At 50.5% G+C, this 24,545-nt stretch overlaps 3 protein-coding genes across 4 annotated transcripts in view; 1 reads left to right on the top strand and 2 right to left on the bottom strand.

Moving 5' to 3' along the window:
• Positions 1–270: 270 nt before the first annotated feature.
• On the bottom strand, positions 271–3,452 carry LOC132591601 (uncharacterized). Its single transcript, XM_060270870.2, has 2 exons — positions 3,003–3,452; positions 271–1,828 (listed from the first exon to the last, which is right to left on the bottom strand). The coding sequence occupies exon 2, from the start codon at positions 1,812–1,814 to the stop codon at positions 894–896; it is 921 nt and encodes a 306-aa protein (XP_060126853.1). The 5' UTR covers positions 1,815–1,828; positions 3,003–3,452; the 3' UTR covers positions 271–893.
• Positions 3,453–9,584: 6,132 nt separating this feature from the next.
• LOC118080085 (uncharacterized) lies at positions 9,585–22,617 on the bottom strand. 2 transcript variants are annotated; one of them, XM_060270858.2, is made up of 5 exons: positions 22,478–22,617; positions 19,632–20,996; positions 17,003–17,116; positions 14,494–15,104; positions 9,585–14,152 (listed from the first exon to the last, which is right to left on the bottom strand). In XM_060270858.2, exons 2-5 carry the CDS (start codon positions 20,176–20,178, stop codon positions 14,132–14,134), a joined length of 1,293 nt encoding a protein of 430 aa, XP_060126841.2. In that variant the 5' UTR covers positions 20,179–20,996; positions 22,478–22,617; the 3' UTR covers positions 9,585–14,131. The 2 variants fall into 2 exon arrangements, with proteins under 2 accessions (XP_060126841.2, XP_088519466.1); XM_088663340.1 differs by having other exon boundaries at positions 9,585–10,259.
• Positions 21,810–24,545, top strand: part of LOC118080922 (uncharacterized) — a 21,012-nt gene continuing 18,276 nt past the window's right edge. The window contains exons 1-2 of the mRNA XM_088662465.1: positions 21,810–21,933; positions 22,439–23,299. Coding sequence (XP_088518591.1) covers positions 21,810–21,933; positions 22,439–23,299 — 985 coding nt within the window. The remainder of the gene's footprint in view (positions 21,934–22,438; positions 23,300–24,545) is intronic.

Below are 24,545 nucleotides of genomic sequence, written 5' to 3'. Positions count from 1 at the left end.
CGCCAACACTTTGAATTGTGCTCAGAAACGTACTGGGAGCCAATGTAGGTGTCTGGCATTTACCATTAAAGGATTTCAGGAAGCAGGCCTGTGGAAGTCCTTTTCCTGAGAGCTCTCTGAGCAACTCACCAAAGTTTTGGGAAGAGGTCTTATAATGGGAGACTTCCAAAAGACATTCCAGGGTTGCATCCTATTTCCCTTACCTTGCAGTTCTTATTTGTTAAGCAGAAAGGCACCAGGATGACGACACAGAGAAGGAGGAGGAGGAGGTAGCACCTACAGTATTTATTTGAGTCAATCTCTTCGGCTCAGGAAGGTAACAAATATAAAATGCAAACAATTTTTTCAAATAAATACATACATACATACAAATACGGTTCACCCCAGCTTATCTTGAGCCATCAAAAGTCAGCTGTTGGATTTAAGCAGGGGTAGGCAACCTAAGGCCCGTGGGCTGGATGCAGCCCAATCGCCTTCTCAATCCGGCCCGCGGACGGTCCAGGAATCAGCGTGTTTTTACATGAGTAGAATGTGTGCTTTTATTTAAAATGCATCTCTGGGTTATTTGTGGGGCATAGGAATTTGTTCAATTTATTTTTTTTCAAAATGGTCTGAGGGTTGGTGGACCGGTCCACGGCTGAAAAAGGTTGCTGACCCCTGGATTTAAGTGTTTTAGTACTGATACAGTGATATATTCATATGTGTGTGTTGTGTACACAAACAAACAAACAAATAAATACAAAAGAATAATATGGAAAGATTCCTTCCCCCAAGTGGCTTACATTGTAAAATGGAATAGTAATGGAGAGGCATATGGAAGAATACACTAAAAAAAAGTATACTCCAACTTAAGATCTGAGCACACACGGATGATTTCCCAGTATTTCGAGCGTTTAAACAGGTTTCGCTGCTGTGTGGATCTTCTGATGCCTGGCAAGGTGCGAGATCCATCGGAAACTCTTCCCACACTGTGAGCACGAGTAGTGCTTCTCTCCCGTGTGCACTCTCCGGTGTGTAAGGAGACTTGCGTTCACGTGAAAACCTTCCCCACAGTCAGGACATTTATAAGGCTTCTCGGAGGTGTGCACTTTTTGGTGCTTGATGAGGACGGAGCTGTAGCTGAAGCTCCTCCCGCACTCGAGGCACTTGTAGGGTTTCTCGCCCGTGTGTATTCTCTGGTGAATAAGGAGGTTTGAGCTCCGGTTGAAGCACTTCCCACAGTCGGAGCACTGGTAAGGTTTTTCTCCCGCGTGCTCGATCTGGTGCCTGATGAGATCAGAACTATACCGGAAGTTTTTCCCACACTCGAGGCATTTATAGAGTTTCTCCCCTGTGTGGGTTCTCTGGTGGGTAATGACATGTGAGGAGTGGTTGAAGCTCTTCCCACAAGTCATACAGGTGTATGGCCTTTCGCCTGTGTGGATTCTCTGATGAGCAATGAGGTGCGAACTCTTACTGAAGCTCTTCCCGCACTCGGCACACTTGTAGGGCTTCTCACCCGTGTGGACTCTCTGATGCGCATTGAGGGCCGAGGTCCTGTTGAAGACTTTCCCGCAGTCTGGGCACGGGTGCTGTTTCTTTGACATCCGCTTTCTTTGTTGAACAGGCAGCTTCCTTGCTTCCTTGGAGTCTCCTTGGGAAGGGACACACTTCTTCTGCCTTTCTGATTCAGAGCACTTGTTCGCTTGTGTTTCTGGCCCCTGTTGATTTTCAGAATCATCATCTACTTGGGAATGACTCCACGGGGATATTTCCGCTGCTGCCTTATGCAGCTTCACCTGTTCAGGACTTTCCTTCTGAAAGGTCTCCTCCATTTTCTAGTCAGTGTCTGAAATAAAATAGAATCCAGACTTTTTTAAAAAAAACTAGTACTGCATCTATCAACCAGAGCTACTGGAATATATAATTCTAACACAGGGGCCAGCAACCTTTTTCAGCCATGGGTCGGTCCACTGTCCCTCAGACCATGTCGTGGGACGGCTTATATTTTTTTGGGGGGGGGGAATGAACAAATTCCTATGCCCCATAAATAACCCAGAGATGCATTTTAAATAAAAGCACACATTCTACTCATGTAAAAACACCAGGCAGGCCCCACAGAAATAGATGCATTTTAAATAAAAGGACACATTCTACTCATGTAAAAACACGCTGATTCCTGGACCGTCTGCGGGCCGGATTTAGAAGGCGATTGGGCCACATCAGGCCCACGGGCCTTAGGTTGCCTACCTCTGTTCTAACACATCCTTAGAATTAAAGAACAGGGCACATTCTGAGCATATTCTGAGCCTAGGAATTAGTTATCAGTACCAAAGCTGAATTTTGCCCACAGACTCTTCAGAAGTTCTCTCCTGCTTTGCTTTCTTCATTTCCGCAGCCTAATTTTGGTGGGGGGAGTTATTTTGTTACTACTGTTGCAGTGGGGTGTCATAAACCCATCCTGATCTAATGCAAGCTACCCAGCCATCTATCTACAGTACTAACCAGATGCCTGCGCAAAGCCCTTAAGCAGGACCTGACTGCACCCTTGCTCTCCCCACGTGTGATCCCCCAAAACTGGCGTTCGATGCCAGAGCATACTGCCTCCAACACTGGATGTGCAACATAGCCCTATGGGCTACTAGTAGCCATGGAGAACCTTTCTTCTCCTCCTGGTTCGCATCTCCTGCTGCAATGCCAAACAAAGGTTGAAATGTGACCTGGATTACTAATCGGCGTCAAATCATGTCGTGGTGCAACCTCCCCTTCTCCCCCTGCAGACGGAGCTGTTGCTTATCATTAGAGAGCTCACACCCCACCCCTCTGGTGTGAAAATAATCACAAAAGAAACCATCTCCTCTGCTCTTCTGCGCCCCTCTCCTTCGCGCGCAACGCGTGCCGATTCCATCCTTTGCCGCGTTCCTTTTAAGCGCGCTCGCGCGCGCGCATCCCCAGCGCCACTCGCAACTTTCATCCCGGATCGCGCTGCCCCCACCGCGCTTCCTGGCATCTATCTCACTCACCCGGGATCTGCGGGTTCCCGCACGAGCCTCCTCGCATCACCCCCCTCCCGCCTATCCCGGGGAGCGCTTGACAAAGGCTGGGGCGCGTCAGTTCCCACTCCGGTCGGGCCCTGAGAAGGAGGAGGAGGAGGACGAAGCGCAGCGCTCCGGGCGGCTGCCTCTCTGCCTCCCGCCTGCAGGCTCCCTCGGAGGAGAAAGCGGCGCTGCAGACGGCGTTGGCGTGGCCGACTCGGAGCCAGGATGTTCCTGAGCAGAGGAGGAAGAGAAGAGCAGCTTCCTCTCGGCTTGGCGAGCTTAAAGCGAGAGGCCTCTGGTGGCCGCGGCAACTTTCGGCACTGGGGCGCCGCGTGGGTTTCTCATAGCCAGCCCTCCACCCGATCCCATGGGTGTAGCCAAGGGGGGCAAGGAAGGGCAGATGCCCCCTAAATAAAGTAAATCAATACAAAATGAGGTTCGCCCCCCCACAACATAAAGCCTGGCTACCAGGGGGTACCAACTTGAATAAAATATTTGGGGGGGGTATGCAGGTAAGCCGTGCCCCACATAATCACATGATGTGGTGCATGCACACCATTTGAATGACAATGCCATTCTCAAATATTTTATTGGGGAGGGTCAAAGCCCCCACGGCCCCCAGGAGTTGGCTCCTATGCTGGCTACACCCATGCCCGTTCCCAGGATTTGGGGTGGGCAGAGCTCCAGGAAAATGAAATAATAATAATAATAATAATAATAATAATAATAATAATAATAATAATAATAATAATAAAAGATGTGAGTCTTGATGCACATGAAAGGGTGCCTTCGCCATTCTGGTCCACAAACCGGATTCGTGGGATGGGAAAGTCCCCATCCTACTTACAGGAACTAAGGAGGAAGAACCGATCAAGGCACTGCTACCACCTCCTGGGATGATATATTACATCGTAAACTGGTAGCAAGTAAGAAAGCAGGAGGCTGCTGGCTGAGGGCAGATTGAGGTTATGGGGCAATGGCCCATTTGCCCTAAAGCAGCGTTTCTCAACCTTTTTTGGGCCAAGGCACACTTGTTCCATGAAAAAAATCACGAGGCACACCACCATTAAAAAAGTTAAAAAAATTAACTCTGTGCCTATATTGACTATATATAAAGTAAAACCACCCCACCCTCCAGTCGTTTGCACTGAGCTTTGGGAAAGAGGAGGAGAAATATTGCCATAAAGATGTGTCCTGTAAAAATATCCATTGGAACCCGCGCGACCCCCCGGGAGCAACGGGCCTGCCCCTCCTCAGTTCAGGCCAGGCGCCTCACCTTCTGCAGGGCGCGCACGTGCTCCTCGCCGAAGAGGCCGCTCACTCCCTTGTAGACGCTGCTGGCTGCCCTCCGGAGGCTGTTCTGCTTGTCGGCCCGCGGCCTCGCGCCGACCAAGCCCCGGGCGCCGCCAGCAAGAGCAGCGAGAGCGACACAAACAGCAGCAGCAGCACCCGCCGGCCGCCTCTCACGTCCGAGGCCGTGGTGGTGGCTGTTGAGAGCTGCGCTCGCCCCGTGTCGTGACCTGGCCGGCTTCCTTTTCGGCGGGTCAGTGCTGTTTATTGGCGGCCGCCAGGTACGTGACAATGCAAATCGCCCTTCTCGTCGCCGCACGTCGCGGCACACCAGCCAGCGTCTTGCAGCACACTAGTGTGCCGCGGAACAGCAGTTGAGAAACGCTGCCCTAAAGGCCCAGCTGCCATTGTTTCCAATGACCTCTGCCAAACTCTTTCGAGTATGTTCTCTGCCACTCTCTGCCAGGCTCCCAGGCCAGGGGGTTTCTGTGGTGGCTCCACAAATGTAGAAAACATCAAGCAGGTCTAATGCCAAGCTATTTTCAAGCTGGCTCTGGCTCCCCTTTTTCTTTTTTCTTTTATTTGCAGTTATTTCCCAGGTTCTTGTTAGGAAGACATTCTCCATGAAACAGATAAAAGTTCCTTTGAGCTTTAAAGAGACTTCCAGAATTTTCTTTAGTGTGTGAGAGTGGCTTGGTTGGTGTCAGCTGGAGGTGCAAATAAAGGAAGTTGCAGGCTGAAACTTCAGCACGAAGAAAAGCACACACACACACACACACACACACACACACAGTGCAGCCAAAGTGTGTGGGAGGTAACCTCCAATAGTTTTAGGGTGTTGTACAGAAAGAGGAAACCCAATTGTGTGAACCAAAGCTTGGTTTCAGGAAGCCATGACTGTGCCAGGGCCTAGGCTAAATGCTATTGGAGCTAAAAAGATACGGGCCAAACTTTCCTGCCACAGAAGAACCTCTATTTTTCCTGATGATGGGGCAACAGGATGGGACAGCTCTAACAGTGGCACCAAAGAGACTCTTGGAATATTCCACCCTGCCTGCTTCCCCCCCCTACATTTTGTCCTTCTGTCCCATTCAGGCCAGAATTCTGGAACATCACGTAATTCTTGCTCAGTAGGAAATGTAATATTAAACTGTTATGTACTGAGCTGAATCCTAGAACAATAGGATTCAGAATCAGCGGGAGCTACCCAATCCAACTCCAGGTGGAAGTGAATCCGCAACCTGATTGGCCTGCTGGAGCAGCCAATCAGGCGGCTGGCAGAAGTGAATCTGCTACCTGATTGGCCTGTAGGAGCAGCCAATCAGGCTGCAGGCAAAAGTCAATCCACAATATAATTGGCCCACAGGTGTAGCCCTGAAGTAGCCAATCACGCAAGGCCCATTGTGTAAATAATGTATATAAGCAGATGGTTTTGGGAAAAGAGCCATTCGTCTTCTCTTCTCCTCCTTGATGACTATGAGCTGAATAAAGAGCATGAAATTCACTCTTGACTCCGAGTATATTTCACTGGCGACGAAGGTGGGATCCTGCTGAGCTGACCGCCACCACGCACTGCACCGCAGCACCGCCACCTGCTGCACCGCTGCATCGCACCGTGCATCCAGGCTTCAGTCCAGGACCCGCCATTGCCCTACAGCTAGACCCCGCTGTACGACCCATCAGGCACAAGGCCCGCCGGGTCCCGTTTGCCCTGAAACCCCGCATAGACGAAGAATTGGACCGGCTCGTGGAGCAAGGAGTGCTGGAGCCGGTGCCCAACGCCCCCTGGGAAACTCCAATTGTCACACCCGTCAAGCCTAACGGTTCGGTCCGCATCTGTGCAGACTACAAATGCACCATAAACAAGGCTCTCACGGCCCATGCATACCCAGTGCCAGTGGTCAGCCATGTCCTCGCCACCCTGGCTGGGTCAAAAATCTTTGGCAAACTGGACTTGGCCCAAGCGTATCAACAGTTGCCTGTGGACGAAGCCACAGCAGAGGCTCAGACGATTGTGACGCACAGAGGGGCATTCAGAGTAAAGCGGCTGCAATTTGGCGTTAGCGTGGCACCAGGCATATTCCAGAATCTAATGGACTCTCTCCTTAAAGGGATTCCTGGTGTCACCCCCTTCTTCGATGATGTACTGATCGCCGGGCCCACACCAGAGGAATTTGAGGACCGCCTCCGCTCCGTCCTGCACCGTTTCCAGACGGCGGGCCTCAAGGTGAAGCGGGAAAAGTGTTTACTGGGAGTGCCGCAGGTGGACTTTCTGGGATTTAAGGTGGACGCAGAAGGGGTCCATCCAACCGGTGACAAGGTACGGGCCATTTGTGAGGCCCCAGCGCCCAAGAGCAAGCCCGAACTTCAGTCATTCTTGGGACTATTGAACTTTTACCATGCCTTCCTTCCCCATAAGGCAGCGGTAGCGGAGCCCCTACACAGACTCCTAGATAAAAGGGCCCCTTGGGTGTGGGGCCAGCGACAAAGGGCCGCATTCCAGGCAGTCAAGGACTTGCTCGTCTCGAACTCGGTCTTGGCACACTTCGACGAGAGGCTGCCAGTGGTGCTGGCATGCGACGCCTCTCCCTATGGCATCGGCGCTGTCCTGGGACACCAACTCCCGGATGGAAGAGAGGTGCCGGTGGCATACTTCTCCCAGACGCTTGCTGCAGCCGAACGAAACTACTCACAGATTGACAAGGAGGGTCTGGCAATCGTGAAGGGCGTAAAAAAATTCCATGATTTCTTGTACGGGCGGCCCTTTACCATAGTGACTGACCACAAGCCGTTGCTTGGCCTGTTTGCCCCTGAGAAGCAGACCCCCCAAGTGTTGTCTCCACGTGTCCTCAGGTGGTCAATTTTCCTTGCCGGCTACCAGTATGCACTAATCCACCGCCCTGGGAAGGCGATGGGCCACGCAGACGCCCTCAGCAGGCTACCACTACCAGAAACAGGCCCCGACCCAGCGCCTGCGCAAGAGGTTATGACCCTGGAGCTGCTTCCCGACCGACCCATTCAGGCACAAGAAGTTGCGCACCATTCCACAAAAGATAGGGTCATCTCCCGGGTCCTGGACTGGGTGTGGCGAGGATGGCCCAGCAGCAGCCCCGGGCCAGAATTCGCTGGCTACACAAACCGCAAACATGAACTGTCGGCCCACAAGGGGTGCCTGTTATGGGGAAGCAGGGTTGTTGTTCCCCAGCCCCTCCGCAAAAGGGTCCTCACAGCCCTACACGAGACACACCCAGGGGTAGTGAGGATGAAGGCCCTTGCCAGGAGTTATGTGTGGTGGCCGGGGATTGACAGAGAGATAGAGGCCTGGGTCCAACACTGCCAGACCTGCCAAGAATCCCGCCCGGATCCCCCAAGGGCCCCAGTCCAGCCCTGGGAGTCCGCCCGACATCCATGGTCACGCTTGCACGTGGACTTCGCTGGCCCCTTCCAGGGAAAAACATTCTTCATAGTGGTGGATTCCTACACCAAATGGCTGGAGGTCGCACTGGTACCATCCACTTCTACGGCGGCAGCCATCCGGGTACTACGTAAGCTGTTTGCGACCCACGGGCTCCCTGACACCCTCGTCTCGGACAATGGAACCGCATTCACGTCAGAGGAGTTCCAGACCTTCACAGCGCAGAACGCCATCCGCCACATCCGCTCAGCACCATTCCACCCTGCCACCAATGGCCAAGCGGAGCGCATGGTGCGGACCACCAAGGACAGCCTCCGCCACATGACACAAGGGGACTGGGAATACCGCCTTGCCGCATTTCTTCTAGCACAGCACAGCACCCCAAGCACAACGACGGGCCGGAGCCCAGCTGAATTACTAATGGGCCGGCGCCTTGCAACTAGACTGGACCGACTTCACCCCGACAGAGCTCAGGATGAGGTAGTGGTGGGGAAAGGCAGGAACCCCCGGACATTTGTGGCCCAGGACCCAGTGTATGCAAAGAATTTTGGGGCAGGCCCAGCATGGGTACCCGCCACAGTCACCAAGGTGACCGGTCCCGTGTCGTACGAGGTACTAACGGAAGGGGGGCAATGTTGGCGCCGCCACTGCGACCACATACGGCGACGATTCCCAGGAGGAACCCGGGAGGAGAGCGGGACAGAGGGGTCCCAAGGGGACAGCAGGGCAGTGAGGCCTGTAGAGCGAGAGGGGTGGGCAGAGGAAGCAGAAGCAGTAGGCACAGAGGGGCGCCCCGAGGCTGGAAGGACACCGGAACCAGAGCTACAACCTAGTGGTTCAGTGGCGCCAGACCAGACAGCCCCGGCACAGCCAGCAGCCTCGGAACACGAGCCAGAACCAGAACCCCTGACCAAGGAACACCCCAGGCCACAACGCACACGGAGGCGGCCAGCAGACCTTGGGGACTACGAATGCAACTTCCCGGGCAGGACTGGAACTTAGAGGGGAGGGGTGTTATGTACTGAGCTGAATCCTAGAACAATAGGATTCAGAATCAGCGGGAGCTACCCAATCCAACTCCAGGTGGAAGTGAATCCGCAACCTGATTGGCCTGCTGGAGCAGCCAATCAGGCGGCTGGCAGAAGTGAATCTGCTACCTGATTGGCCTGTAGGAGCAGCCAATCAGGCTGCAGGCAAAAGTCAATCCACAATATAATTGGCCCACAGGTGTAGCCCTGAAGTAGCCAATCACGCAAGGCCCATTGTGTAAATAATGTATATAAGCAGATGGTTTTGGGAAAAGAGCCATTCGTCTTCTCTTCTCCTCCTTGATGACTATGAGCTGAATAAAGAGCATGAAATTCACTCTTGACTCCGAGTATATTTCATAAACCAAAGGGCTTATGGTATCCGAGTGTTGCTTTATGGCCTAGTCAACACCATGTCAGGGAAGGATGAGGCATTTATTGCCTTGCCAAAGATCACTGGCTCTTCCTTTGAGAGAAGGAGGAAGTGATTTGAATCCCAAGAATCTACTGGTATTTTATTCTTGGACGTTGGGTCAGAGTGGATAGCACGCTGTTGTTGTTATCTTGGAGAGTTTGGAGGAGGAGCCGGTCTACTGCCTACCTCTTTTGAATATTTGCTTTTTATTCCTGACCCAGTTCTCCTTAAATTAATAGAAATGCTATTTTTTCCATGTACTGCATATAAGCCAGTACCGGACCTTATTGTTAACCATTGGTATCTTTGACGTAACATGTTCCCTGTTCAGTTAAGAGTCGGTTATGCTTTCATTTGATTAAACTGAAATCCTGTAGCTGGCTGACGGGAAAGCACCACAAATACTATAAACCAGGGAATCTTTGCAATCATCAAATGAATTTAATTGCTAAGTTTTAAGAGTCCAGAAAGTCTCCAGGATAAAAAAAGAAGAGCAAGAGAAAAAAGCAGCTAAACAAACAAACAAACAAAAGGTCACATTTCATTGCTTTCCCTTTTTTGTTTGTCCTCAATGTCTGGTCACAGAGAAAAAAACAACACAGGATATGACCGGATGGAAGCTCAATGATAGAGAACTCCATCTTCCAGCAAGCCGACACATGCCTTTTTTACCTTCTGCAAAAACAGCATCCTATGCAGAATTTGGATTTATGAGACCCTCTACACTTTTATTCACATTGTTTCTTGCCCCCAGAGTTGTATAACATAGCAAAGAGACCTTTACTCACTTTTTTTCTCTGGACACCCTTGAGGCACAAAATGCTACCTTGGCTGCAAAATCCAGCAGGTTCTTTGCAACCCCAGAATCTGCATTTTTTTATTTGATGAGTGAGGAAGCATAATTTCTTTTAGTCCCTGCACAAACCGACTGCATCCCCAGAGATGCTCCTCTGGGCTTTCTCCATTTCACTCCCGCCCCCTGTCCTCTGATGTGCTGCGGCTGTGCTGGACACACAGGGCTGGGTCTTCTTATGCAGCACTAAGTCAAAAGTCTCTTGGCAGTATAGCAGTTCCACTGGCAAAATGTTTTGCGCCTACAGAATACACAAGAAGGTAGTTGGTGATTTTGTTGTGCAATGGATAGCAAAACCAGATTGTGCAGAGAGTTTCCGCTAGCAAAGCTGTAGCGTCGGATTCCTCTTTTGCACAACATTAAGTGTGCCCTTGCACTAGTGAACAGGTTAACGCTGGATACAACTCGCAGCCACAGGTTTGGACAAACAAGTGACCCGCTCACATGATACTTAGCAGCCTGGTCTTCCTCTCAGTCTCCAGGAACACATCTATGCTGAATGCCATAGGGCTGGAAAAGATGCTGGCTGCATGAGCTTGGCCACTGCATCGCTGGTGGACCTGAGTCTGGTTGGCTATTTTTACAAGCAATGATGTCAGGAGTCCAGGCTCCCAGCTTGATAACACAGGAAGCGTAGGTAATTAAAAAGGAGGATTTATTGCAAAAACATACAGATAGCTCCGGACGGCTCCAACAAAGCCTCCGGCATCATTATTCAAGATGACTCTTCTGAAGACTCTTTCCGGCGTCTACAGAAGATATTGAACTTATGACTTTTATGTCTCTTGTTTTGCTTCCTGTCTAGCAGCCCTCCCATTTGCCGACTCCTCGGACTTAGTGGATCAGCCCCACCCTCTTCTTGTTCTGAGAGGCTGTCTCTGAATCTCTTCGCTCCTATTTGTGCTTCCTGCAAACTTTGGCTGTGTTCTAGTCTGCTCTCAGCTACTGTCTTATCAGCCTGCCCGTCAAGGTCAGGAAGGAGGAGGATGAGTAGGAGTTTGGATTTGATATACCGCTTTATCACTACTCGAAGGAATCTCAAAGCGGCTAACATTCTCCTTTCCTTTCCTCCCCCACAACAAGCACTCTGTGAGGTGAGTGGGGCTGAGAGACTTCAGAGAAGTGTGACTAGCCCAAGGTCATCCACCAGCTGCATGTGGAGGAGCACAGGGGCGTAGCAAGGGGGCCAATAGGGGCGGGGCAACCCAGGCTCTACTTGGGTGGGGGGCAGCACCCCCTCACCCCCTCCACCAACGGCGGCCGCTGCTGCTGCGACCGCCATCGTGGAGAGGCCCCGATGTTGCTGGCTGCCATCTGCGCCACTCTGTTGAGTGGCATGTGAAGCAGCCAAGCAAGGCTCCGTTGGCTGCTTCACATGCCACTCAATAGAGTGTGGGCGGAAGGGCGGGGCTGCGCGCGGAGCTTGCTGGGGTTGGGAAGGTCCTTTTCAAGAGCGCAGCCGCCTTGGCTTTTAACGCGGCTGGCTGATCGCTCACCTGCTCGGTGCGCGCTTTGCCTGTCTCTGGGCGAGGGGCGGGCCAGGGAGGGGCGTCAGGGCCATCACTGCAGAGGCAAATTCCATTGTTTTACTAGGTGCTGATGTGTGAATAAATACTAAATCTTCCAACATTCAAGTTACACTGGATGTGCACAAGTTCTAGTGCTATGAGGGAACGGGAGAAAAACTTATATCGACTCATTCTCTCCTTCCTATGCATACTTTTATAGACATCTGTCTTCTTGTCTCTTACTCCTATTTCCCCTAAACTAAAAAGTCCCAAATGCTGTAATCATAGCATTGGAACGGACCTCAAAAGACCCTGTACAGTGGTACCTCAGGTTAAGAACTTAATTCATTCTGGAGGTCCGTTCTTAACCTGAAACTGTTCTTAACCTGAGGTACCACTTTAGCTAATGGGGCCTCCCGCTGCTGCCGCGTGATTTCTGTTCTCATCCTGAAGCAAAGTTTTTAACCCGAGGTACTATTTCTGTGATAGCGGAGTCTGTAACCTGAAGCGTCTGTAATCTGAAGCGTCTGTAACCCAAGATACCACTGTATTTGACCCTGCCATGCCAATAAAGGAAACAGGCGTGGGAAACCTTTGGCCTTCCAGATCCTGATGAATGACAAATCCCTGTGGAGAGAACCAGAGCTCACAGGGTTAATGCTCTGATGAAGTGCGTCCTGACACTGGGGGCAGTCCCATCCGGGACTTATGCTTTGTTCTGTGCGACTATCACTTTAGTTTTTGAGATGAAGGGGAAAAGATGTCGTCTTCTTCCACCCCCCGACCCCTGGACTGATTTCATAGAATCATAGAGTTGGAAGAGACCACAAGGGCCATCCAGTCCAACCCCCTGCCAAGCAGGAAACACCACCAAAGCATTCTTGACATATGCCTGTCAAGCCTCCGCTTAAAGACCTCCAAAGAAGGAGACTCCACCACACTCCTTGGCAGCAAGTTCCACTGCCGAACAGCTCTTACTGTCAGGAAGTTCTTCCTAATGTTTAGGTGGAATCTCCTTTCTTGTAGTTTTGAATCCATTGCTCCGTGTCCGCGATTTATGCGCTTGGCTGTAAATAAAGCTTCTTTAGATTAGAGAAGCTGCGTAGGAGTGCTTTCTATCTACTCTCCTTCGCTTTCGACCCTCCCGCCGTGGCTGTAAATCACTCTGCTGAGTTCCGGAAGCTCCGGACAGCAGAAGCACGCTAAGGAAGTGTGCCGGACCCTTTGTTGCTGTTCTAGGTATGCTGATTGCAGAACTATTATCATATTATGAAGGATTCATCTTCATAATCCCACACTCCCCCAACAAGCACAGCCAATGGCCAGGGGTGGTGGGATTTGCAGTTCAGCAGCATCCAGAGGGCCAAAATTTTCCCCACACACCAACACCTGTGCTGCATCATCCATGATAGGCAACCAACCAGCCTCTCCTTGCAAAACCTCTGAATGAACGAGTGGTGTCTATAATATTGCCAGGTAGTCTAGAAAAAAGTAGGAACGCAAGTCCTTCATCCAGAGGGATCCTGTGCGAAGCCAGGGACCCTCCTTCTAGCATACTGCACAACCACACTTGTGGTTTCCCTCTTATATAAAAAAGGTAAAGGACCCCTGATAGTTAAGTCGCAGACGACTCTGGGGTTGCGGCACTCATCTCACTTTACAGGCCGAGGCAGCCGGCATCTGTCTGCAGTTTTTCTGGGTCATGTGGCCAGCATGACTAAGCCGCTTCTGGTGCAACGGAACACCAAAACCAGAGCAGTGCACGGAAACGCCATTTACCTTCCCGCCAGAGCGGTACCTATTTATCTACTTGCACTTTTTTGGGCGTGGATTCGAACCGCCGACCACCTGATCGGCGAGCTCAAGAGGCTCAGTGGTTTAGACCACAGCGCCATGGACTATTAATGTTATTTATTACCATTCTTGTCCAAAAAGTCTCAGAGCAACTTGACGGTGTAACTTTATAATAGTAGGATTTGGCAACACAGTATTTCCTCACTCTGGGCATTCGTAAGCTTTCTCCCACTGTATGTGAAGCTTTTCTTATCAAAAAGGGTTCCTTCTCCCCCATGGCTTCTCTGACATAAATCAAGGCTCGCACGCTGGAAGAGGGAAGCCCAGCAGAAGGAACAGCAAAGGAGGTCTGACAGAACAGATTCTCTTTCACCGCATACTTTCCGGAAGGTCAGTGAAATGTTCTGATTTTGCCATTCTAGGGATTCTTGGCAGCTTAGCCTTTAAACTTGCATTAAAAAAAAACAACGTTCCTAGAATTTCTGCTTTGGCTGGACTTCTCCAGAACGTGCAATCTTTGAAGCACAATGGTGCACGAGTATCGCTTTAAACCGTTCCAGCAATTTGTGGTTTCTTGGCTGTGTGGCTTCTAAACCGGAACGTGGTTTCGATCAAATCTCCAGCAGGCGATTGACTCCTCCTCTTTCTGCAAGTTGTCTTGATCTGTGAAAAACCTTTGTAGCTTACGTGGTCTCTTGCCTCCACCCCATTTTGCAGGACTTTTGGAACGTGATTCCTTAAATCTCTTCAGCAGCATCCAAGTTTTTATGTGAAAGCACAGGATATTCACTCCAAAGGAAGCTCTCCTTCCTTACACTTGCCACATTGTCACCTGCAAGGCCAAAACGAGAACAACCACAAATGACTTGAGCCTTTGGGGGCTGAGAAAGGACAGCATGGTAGCCGAGTAAAAAAAACCACTTGCTTTTTATAAAACGATATGATTCAGGTTCAAATTCAAAATACGGTAGGTATCATTTTCCATAACGCAGGCATCGGCAACCTCTGGCCCATGGGCCTGATCCGGCCCACGGAGGCCGTTTATCCGGCCCACGAGCCACCCGCTCGGCAAGTCCCCCACGCGCTGCACTAAACCAGCGCAACACGGCGCGGGGACTCGCCGAGCGGCACCAGAAATGGTGCCTGTGCCCACCTTAAGGACTAGAGACTTACTTTTTGTTTAAAGGGAAAGCCAAGGTTCTCGGCGGGCTCCGTCCCATCCCCAATGCTCATCTCTGCGCCCACGTGGAACGAGGGGAGGATGGCAAAGTACACCCGGCCCGGATCGCGGGAGCTCTCCCTGGGATGGAGCCTCTGGTGCCTAATAAAGGTCAACTGGTGGTGAAAGCTTTTGCCGCAGTCGAGACACTTGTAGGGTTTGTCCTCTGAGTGAGTTTTCTGGTGCTTGCTCAGGTCCGAGCGGTCCCGAAAGCCTTTATGGCAGGTGCTGCATTCAAAGGGCTTCTCTCCCGTGTGGATCCGCTCGTGAATGACCAGGTGGGACTCGTACCGGAACCTCTTCCCGCACATGAAGCAGAGGTGCCTCCTCTCCGAGCGGAGGAACCGCTCGCACACAGGAGAGGCGGAACTCCCGTCCTCCGCCGTTTCCCTTCCCCTGGGCGCCGGCCGTTTCCACTGCCCCTTGGAGAAGCCGGGCCTCGCCTTAGAGGCCTCTTTCCTTCGGGGATCAAGTATCTGCAGCCTTCCCAGCAACGTCTGAGAAAGTCTCTCGTGGGAAGACGGGTCCTCTTCCTCATTTCCCGTGGGCACAGCATCGTCGCAGGCTGGAACAGAAGCGCAAGTCACAGGGTCACAAAATAAAGCACGTGAATTGACAGCCGTGATTATTCTCCCCTTGACTTTATACCCTGGGCCTTCCTCCCCAAGGAACCCAGAATGGCATACAGATGCGCAAATTTCTAAAACAGATGAACACATTCTAAACGCAATTACCGTTGGGAACACCTTAAAAGCAGTTAAAAGCGTTCTAATGGCAATTACATTAAAAAAACCACGCCTGCTGCTCTGTATTTCTCTTCCAGGGCTGCAACTCCTAGAGTGCCTTAATTGTCAGTCCGTCCCTCTTGCCAGGGAACTCTGGGAATTGTAATACCCGCGAAGGGAATAGGGAGTCTCCTGACAACTCTCAGAACTAGGGCTGGGAAATATATTGTCGAAAAACGGTTTGAAGTCCATATCGTGATTTTGGTTTCATCATTTTATCACAGATCACATTGTGTGCTAGAGCTGAGCGATGTCTGTCTTTCAACACCGTGATATATCCCCAGCTAAACATTGTGATATACAGTACCAATATATGGAACCTGTAGAAAAAATGGCAACTGACAGAATATGTGCCGCTTGCAGACTTCAAATATAGAATAAGAGAACAAGAACAAGAACAATAATAATTTATTATTTATACCCCGCCCCTCTGGCTGGGTTTCCCCAGCCACTCTGGGCGGCTTCCAACAGAAAAATAAAATATAGTAATCTATTCAGTATTAAGAGCCTCCCTAAACAGGGCTGCCTTCAGATGTCTTCTAAAAGTCTGGTAGTTGTTGTTCTCCTTGACATCAGATGGGAGGGCGTTCCACAGGGCGGGTGCCACTACCAAGAAGGCCCTCTGCCTAGTTCCCTGCAACTTGGCTTCTTGCAACGAGAGAACCGCGCTGGACCTCAGTGTCCGGGCAGAACAATGGAGGTGGAGACGCTCCTTCAGGTATACTGGACCGAGGCCATTTAGGGCTTTAAAGGTCAGCACCAACACTTTGAATTGTGCTCGGAAACAAACTGGGAGCCAATGGAGATCTTTCAAGACCGGTGTTATGGGGTCTCAGCGGCCGCTCCCAGTCACCAGTCTGGCTGACGCATTCTGGATTAGTTGTAGTTTCCGGGTCACCTTCAAAGGTAGCCCTACGTAGAGCGCATTGCAGTAGTCCAAGCGGGAGATAACTAGAGCATGCACCACTCTGGTGAGACAGTCCGCGGGCAGGTAGGGTCTCAGCCTGCGTACCAGATGGAGCTGATAGACAGCTGCCCTGGACACAGAGTTGACCTGCGCCTCCATGGACAGCTGTGAGTCCAAAATGACTCCCAGGCTACACACCTGGTCCTTCAGGGGCACAGTTACCCCATTCAGGACCAGGGAGTCCTCCACACCTGTTCGCCTCCTAAGAGACCTACATTGGCTCCCAGTACGTTTCCGAGCACAATTCAAAGTGTTGGTGCTGACCTTTAAAGCCCTAAACGGCCTCGGTCCGGTATACCTGAAGGAGCGTCTCCACCCCCATCGTTTAGCCCAGACACTGAGATCCAGCACCGAGGGCCTTCTGGCGGTTCCCTCACTGCAAGAAGCAAAGCTACAGGGAACCAGGCAGAGGGCCTTTTTGGTAGTGGCACCCGCCCTGTGGAACGCCCTCCCATCGGAGGTCAAGGAGATAAACAACTACCTGACATTTAGAAAACACCTAAAGATAACCCTGTTTAGGGAAGTTTTTAATCTGTGATATTTTAGTGTATTTTGGTATTTGTTGGAAGCCGCCCAGAGTGGTGGGGGAAACCCAGCCAGATGGGTGGGATATAAATAATAATACAAATAAAATAATAATAATAAAGCCCCAGATTCCTCATCAGATCTTCAGCTAGCAGGGTCTCCTGCTGGCTCTCTTGATTCCCTTACCTCCGCACATGCTTCCAGGACTCTCCCTCTGCTCCTCATCCCGATGATCCGAGGGCAAAGGCGCCACGCCCGGCTCCAGGCCGCAGAGAGTACCGGGATTAGGAATCTGAAATCCTGCACAAAGCGGGAAAAGATAAAAAGATTAAATGACAGGTAGGTAGCCGTGTTGGTCTGGTGTAGTCGAAACAAAATATATAAAAAAAAATTCCTTCCAGTAGCACCTTAGAGACCAACTAAGTTTGTCATTGGTATGAGCTTTCGAAAGCTCATACCAATGACAAACTTAGTTGGTCTCTAAGGTGCTACTGGAAGGAAGGTTAAATGAGCAATTCTTACAGAGTCGCCAGATTTCTGCTAGGCTAGATTTTCCTTTATGCTGCTCCCGGATGGATGACTCCTAGCACCACACAATCATTGCTCCTCTGCTGAAAGCTACAAAATTAAGCGGCAAAGGACATTCTGCACTCTCCGTGACGCTGGAGTCCTCCAGTTAAGTTCACCTTGCTATGTTATGTTCACACTAGTGGACATGAGACAGCTGCTGCAGCAGCTGGAAAAGGGAAAGGCAAGCTTACTCAGTGCACCTGAGTGGCCTTTTTAAAAAGCAAAAACAAAACGCAATCCTAAACCACCACCACCACCAAATATTTATTTTGCGCCGAGTGCTGATTCATTTAGGTATGGCTCCCCATTCAATATTTGGTTTAGGTGTACAGAAACGTTTTTATTAAGAAAATACATGTTGCTAAATGGCCAGTGACCAAAAAGGCTATTTAAAAATAACACAAAATTGCTAATATTGTGTTATAGTGCTATAGCAGGCACCCCCAAACTCGGCCCTCCAGATGTTTTGGGACTACAATTCCCATCATCCCTGACTACTGGTCCTGTTAGCTAGGGGTGATGGGAGTTGTAGTCCCAAAACATCTGGAGGGTCGAGTTTGGGGGTGCCTGTGCTATAGCAGGAATTTAGGAAGCTGCCTTGTATTGAGTCACACCATTGGCCCATCTAGCTTAGTATTGCCTGCACTGACTAGCAGCTGCTCCCCAGTCTGACCTGGAAAGGCCAGAGATTGAACCTGAGACCTTCTGTATGCTCTACCGCAGTGTTTCCCAACCAGTGTGCCTCCAGATATTTTGGGACTACAACTCCCATCATTCCTGACCACTGGTCTTCCTAGCTAGGGATGATCGGAGTTGTAGTCCCAAAACATCTGGAGGCACACTGGTTGGGAAACACTGCTCTACCGCCGAGATACAGGTCTTCATTATTTCATTACATATTATGTAATAAAACTATTATGAGCAACAACATTTACATCTTTTAATCCAGCAGTTCCCAAACTCCCCCCCCCAAGACCACTCAAAAAGTGCTGGTGGTCTTGGTAGACCACTTGGCGATTTTTCTTCCCATCACAGCCATTGTTAGATTTGATTTGATTTTCAATTGGTTTTTCTTTTGTTTATTTTTTTACATACTCTTATTTTACTGTACAGTCCTACCTTAGTTCTCGAATGCCTTGCGAGTCAAACGTATTGGCTCCCAAACGCCGCAAACCCGGAAGTGAGTGTTCCGGTTTGCGAACGTTCTTTGGAACCCGAACGTCCAAAGCGGCTTCCGTGGCTTCCAATTGGCTGCAGGGGATTCCGATTGGCTGCAGGAGCTTCCTGCAGCCAATCGGAAGCCACGCCTTGGTTTCCGAACATTTTGGAAGTCAAACGGATTGACATTTGCATCCCACAAAATTCAGGCTGTAACACAAGGGAAGCACAAGGCAAAAAGAAACAATGAAGGTGCAATGAAAAGCCATTGAGCTTGCACTTCCCGTCCCCATAAGTATTGGGGGTGGAAGAGGCAAGTGTTGGAGGTGAGCGCCTGGCAGGATCAGCTGAGCCACAGGTCTGAGCAGCTCCAACACTCTTCCGACCGCAGAACTGATTTGAGCCCCAACCCAAAAGGCACAGGAAGGGTGAAAAGGCAACACATATACAGTGGTACCTCGGTTTACGAACTTGATCTGTTCCGGAAGTCTGTTCTGAAACTGAAACTGTTCTTAAACCGAGGTGTGCTTTCCCTAATGAGGTCTCCCACCACTGTTGCCCTCCCACTGTTTGGATTCCGTTCTTAGACTGAGGTAAAGTTTGCAAACCGGGACACTACTTCCGGTTTTGTGGAGTTCATAAACCGAATTGTTCGTGGGACTGTTCTTAAACCGAGGTACCACTGTACAGCCATACCTTGGGTTACAGCCGCTTCAGGTTGCGTCTTTTCGGGTTGCGCTCCGCGCCGAACCTGGAAGTACCGGAACGGGTTACTTCCAGGTTTTGGCGCGTGCGCAGAAGCGCTAAATCGCGCTTTGCGTATGCACAGAAGTGCCAAATCGCTCCCCGTGCATAGGCGCAAACACGGGTCGTGAACACTGCGGGTTGCGAACGTGGCTCCTGCACAGATCACGTTTGCAACCCGAGCATCCAATGTACTGGGACTCCCAGTTTATGCATCCTATGCCCATAAGGATCAAAGGCGGCAATGCGCTGAGCATAGCTCACAGCGTGCGCACTTGGCACTCCCTTGGAACAAAGTGGCGCGACCCAGAAACAAACACAGATCAAGACAGAATTTCCTCACTGGTGTGGAGATTCCTGTGTCCGATAAGCTGAAAGCTGTGGCAAAACCCTTCTCCGCAGTCAGGACACATATAGTTTTCTTCCGTTGCGCGGACCGGTAGGTGCACGACGAGATGCGAGCTCTCTTGGGTGTTTTTCGCACAGTCAGGGCATTTATGGGATTCCCCCGCCGCGGGGGACGTCTGGCTGGCAACTGAGACTAAAGTGCCGCTAATGATTTTCCCGCATTCCAGGCAATTCCTGCGGGATTTCGCTTTCTCTTCCTCGTGGGCCCTCACGTGCTTCACGAGACCCGTCCGGTACCGAAAGCATTTCGCACACTGCTTGCACTGAAAGGGCGTTTCCCCTGTGTGGATTCTCCGGTGTGTATTAACATCCGTGCTCTGCCGGAAGCTTTTCCCACACTCCGGGCATTTGTAAGGCTTCTCGCCTGTGTGGAGCCTTTTATGTCGGACAAGGTGAGAGTTCCGTTTAAAATTCCTCCCGCATTCCGGGCACGGGTATTCCTTCTTTATACCCGATGTTCTTGGCTGTGGCGGTGCTTCCATGAAAAACCTTCTGCCCCAGAAGGAAGAGTCCTTATTTTTATCTCCTAGTAACCGTCTCCAGCTTTTCCTAAACAATTGGGAAGTGGGGATAATACCAGATTTAGGTTTGATGAGGCCCTAAGCTACTGAAGGTAATGGGGCCCTTTATATGTCCAGCTATCCTTTGTCAACAACAAATTGTCGCTGTTTTTAGTGTGGGATATATGCTATATGGTAATTTATGGACCTAATAGGTATCTAAAGCCATTTGCACATAACAAAATATGTATTTTATCAAAGTAATTGTTGAACTGAAATACATTTAAGAAGTATAGTGAATGGGGGGGGGGCGCCAAGAGAGTGGGGCCCTAAGCTATAGCTTGTTTAGCTTATACATAAATCTGGCACTGCTCCAGCTGCAAAACAGTCAAAAATCGCCGCAAGAATTCCGAGGAAAACCTCACGATATGAAACGTCGATACCTCCAAACTCGAGTGGAAAGCCACCCGAGGTGAGGTGGAAGTTTGTCGGTCCATTTTGAGATAACAGGTCTCTTCATCGGTGGGATGAAATTTTGATGGACAGGTCAAGTTTACAGGCCGCAGTACATGCATTTGCTGACACAAAGGATGACTTGGTTCATAGATCTGTAGAGCTGTAAGGGACCCCAAAGGTCAAGCATCCACCAAAGTGGCGTCCGGCCCACGAAAACCGCTACCACAATGAGTTTGCTATCCTTTAAGGTGCCACAGGAGGGTTTGCTGCCATTGCTTTGGTCCAAGAAGAAAGCCACATACTTTTCTCAATACTCACAAAAGTGTTTTCATGGGTTCTCATGGCTAGGAAAAACAAAACAAAACAACAACAAAGAGAGATATGGTCATTCTTGTATCTGAGGTTTTAAATCTACCAGTTTTATACATTTATATAATAATAATAATAATAATAATAATAATAATAATAATAATAAAGCTGATTGTAATAATAATAAGCTGGTTGCAATTGTTGTTGTTGTTACAATCAGCTTAGTATTTTAAAAGAATATCTAAGCAGCGTACAATAGAAGGTATATCAGAAGAAGTGTGCATGCACACGAAAGCTCATACCAATGACAAACTTAGTTGGTCTCTAAGGTGCTACTGGAAGGAATTTTTTTATGTTGTTACAATATAAAAGTTATCAATATACAGACATGTCCTTATTGCTGTGGATTTTTGCTCAGCCCATCACACTGAACTGGGGAAGGGCCAAATCCCAGCTCACCTTAGCTTCACATGCAAAAGTGAAGTGCTTCACATCCAGGTAGGGCTTGGAATGGCCACAGCTCTCACACATCTGATTTGAAGCAACCCACAGTTTGGGGACTGCAGGCTTGCTGTCTGGAGCAGATCATCCTATAGCAGGCATCCTCAAACTCGGCCCTCCAGCTGTTTTCGGACTACAACTCCCATCATCCCTAGCTAACAGGACCAGTGGTGGTGGGGTGATGGGAATTGTAGTCCCAAAACAGCCGGAGGGCCGAGTTTGGGGGTGCCTGTCCTATAGCTTCCTTCACGAGGTCCTCCAGAGAAGGCAGAAGATCCTCCACAGACCTGCCTGTGGCCCAGTCAGTGGTGGGCAACCTGCGGCTCCCCAGATATCGCTGGACCCCCATGTCCTCTCAGCCCCAGGCAGCATGGCCAGCCAGCGGTCAGAGACGATGGGAGCAGGATCCGGAAGGTCGCAAGCTCCTCACTCGCGATGCAAGTGCAGAGTCTCTCCAGGAACAACAGGAAGGTAAAATAAGTAAATAAAGTTCTACTGTCCGTTGCTTGTCACCCATCCTCGCTGTTGCAGCAGGCGCAAACTAGCAGACACCCCATGGCCTCAAGCAACCCCAGGACACATGGGCGTAGCCAGGATTGTTGTTGTGGGGGGCAATACTTTTGTTTGGGGCAGCAGGACCGACGTGATTGGTCAGTTAAGTATTTCTATTGTTTTACTTGATGGGGGGGGCATGCCAGGACAAACTTCATCACTCCAAAAGACAGTGCTCGTGCGGGCTCACATTCCCCCCCCCCCGTGAGTGTAGCTTCTTGGTTGGCGCGGATGTGCCGTCCCCAGTGACAGGCACCATATTTGGAGGGGAGGTGATAAGGGAGGAGGAGAGACCACTAGGCACCACCACCACCTTCTCCTCCCAGGGCAGCAGCAATAACCGCCTGTACAGGCCTCTCCGGCCCCACCCAGGACCTCCCCGGCGACGGTGGTGCGTAAAGGGGACTTTGCGCTTGGGATCAAGTTTGCCACCAGGAATCCCTCCCCCCTTTCCCCTGCTCACCCGGTCAGGCGCTCGGAGGGGTGGCGCGGGCAGGGCTTAAAAATCTTCCGCCACCCGCGGGATCGATCCAAGCCGGAGAGCGTGTGGGGAGAGCCGCAGTCTCCACTCGGGTCGGGCTCTCCGCCGCGCGCGCACACAGCCACACAGGAAGCGAGGCTCAAGGTCTCTCGCCAGCGCTCGTCGACCACGTGGGGGCGGCGAGGGGAGGGCCGAACCGGGGCGGCCATTGTCTGGGACGGGACGAGGCGCCGCCCCTTCCAGGCGGGCGAGGACGGAGCGGAGCGCAGAGAAGAGGGGTGGCGCCTTCGCCTTCGCCTCTGCCGCGTCCTGAGACGGCCTCCCCTAGTGGCTGCAGCGGGCGGGCGAGCGAGCGCAGGAGCCCAGGAAAGCCGCGGAAGGAGGGATCGCGGCTGCAGCTGCTCCTCCTGCAGCTGGTGCCGCCGCCGCCGCCGCCGCTCGGACTGCTTTCTCCACCCCTGGGTGGCGGCACCCATCGGGAAATGAGGCGGGTGCAAGGATGCGCGGACGGAACCGGCGTGGAAAAGTCGCCGGGGGACAACCGCTTTGCATGCCGAAATTCGAATCCGGCGCGGGGAGGGCGAGACCGTGTCCTGAAGTTCCGCTGTCACTCCGTGTGTTCTTCCTTGCGGAATGGGAATCTCTCCTGCGGGAAGAGTGAAACCGAGCTACTTTCGCTTTCCGCGCGTGCCCCTGCTTCCAGCATGCGCGTGAGAAGGGGCCAGAAGCGACCCTTGCTATCTCCAGCCTGGGTGTTGCTACTGTTTTGCTTCCTCGCCTTGTTGCCCTGCAGAGCCAGCCCAGGTATGTGAACTTCCTTTTTCAATGAAATTTGGGTGATAGTTGCCTGGAAAAAGGAGTGCTTGGCATAGTACGCGAGCCTGTAGATTAAACCGAAACAAAAGTTTGTTTCTTTTTAAATCGCATTGCACTCCTTAATTGTATTTGTGGAATGCTCTACCCAGAGAGGCTCCAAGCGAAAACTTCCCTCTTCAACTTTTTATGTGTGTTTGTAGGAGGTTTAGTCGAAACAAAATAAAAAAATTCCTTCCAGTAGCACCTTAGAGACCAACTAAGTATGTCATTGGTATGAGCTTTCGTGTGCATGCACACTTCTTCAGATACACTGAAACAGAAGTCACCAGACCCTTATATACAGGTATCTGAAGAAGTGTGCCTGCACATGAAATCTCATACCAATGACAAACTTAGTTGGTGTCTATTCTCTAAGGTGCTACTAGAAGGAATTTTTTTATTTTGTTTCGACTACGGCAGGCCAACACGGCTACCTACTTGTAACTAGGAAGTTTAGGTTTTTGTTTTGTTTTGTTCTTGCTTTTGTGCAGTGCCGGATTTACGTATAAGCTAAACAAGCTATAGCTTAGGGCCCCACTCTCTTGGGGGCCCCAAAAAAATTTAAAGGGGAAAAAACCCTGGATGTACATTTCCAAAATATAAGATAATAACAAATGAAATGAAACCTACATACAGCAACAGTGTTTTGTGTTGTGTAGGCTCCTGTGATGTAAGTCATGGGCCCCAACTGCTAGCCTGGTCCCTAAAATATCACTGGTTTGCTCTTTTCTATAAAGTGTGCCTACATTCTGCATGGACTGGTTGCATGGCAAAGGACAGCTGGACATATAAAGGACACCATTACCTTCAATAGCTTAGGGCAGGCATCCCCAAACTTCAGCCCTCCAGATGTTTTGGACTACAATTCCCATCTTTCCCGACCACTGGTCCTGTTAGCTAGGGATCATGGGTGTTGTAGGCCAAAACATCTGGAGGGCTGCAGTTTGTGGATGCCTGGCTTAGGGCCTCATCAAACCTAAATCTGGTCCTGCTTCTGTTATGTATTTTGTGATTTCATCTTGTGTTTTTATGTTGCGAACCACCCTGAGATCTACGGGATACAAACTTGAGAAATAATAAAATAATAAATAATTGGCTTGCTAATGCCAGGATGCCAAGGTAAAATCAAATCCGTTTTGTGAATTACGGTTGTTAAAGTGCTGAATTATCACTGTGTCTGTACTTTGCAGCGTTT

The sequence above is a fragment of the Zootoca vivipara genome, chromosome 2, assembly GCF_965207765.1.
Source record: "Zootoca vivipara chromosome 2, rZooViv2.hap1.1, whole genome shotgun sequence".
Classification (NCBI taxonomy): domain Eukaryota; kingdom Metazoa; phylum Chordata; class Lepidosauria; order Squamata; family Lacertidae; genus Zootoca; species Zootoca vivipara.
This window is presented reverse-complemented; position numbering and strand designations above follow the sequence as displayed.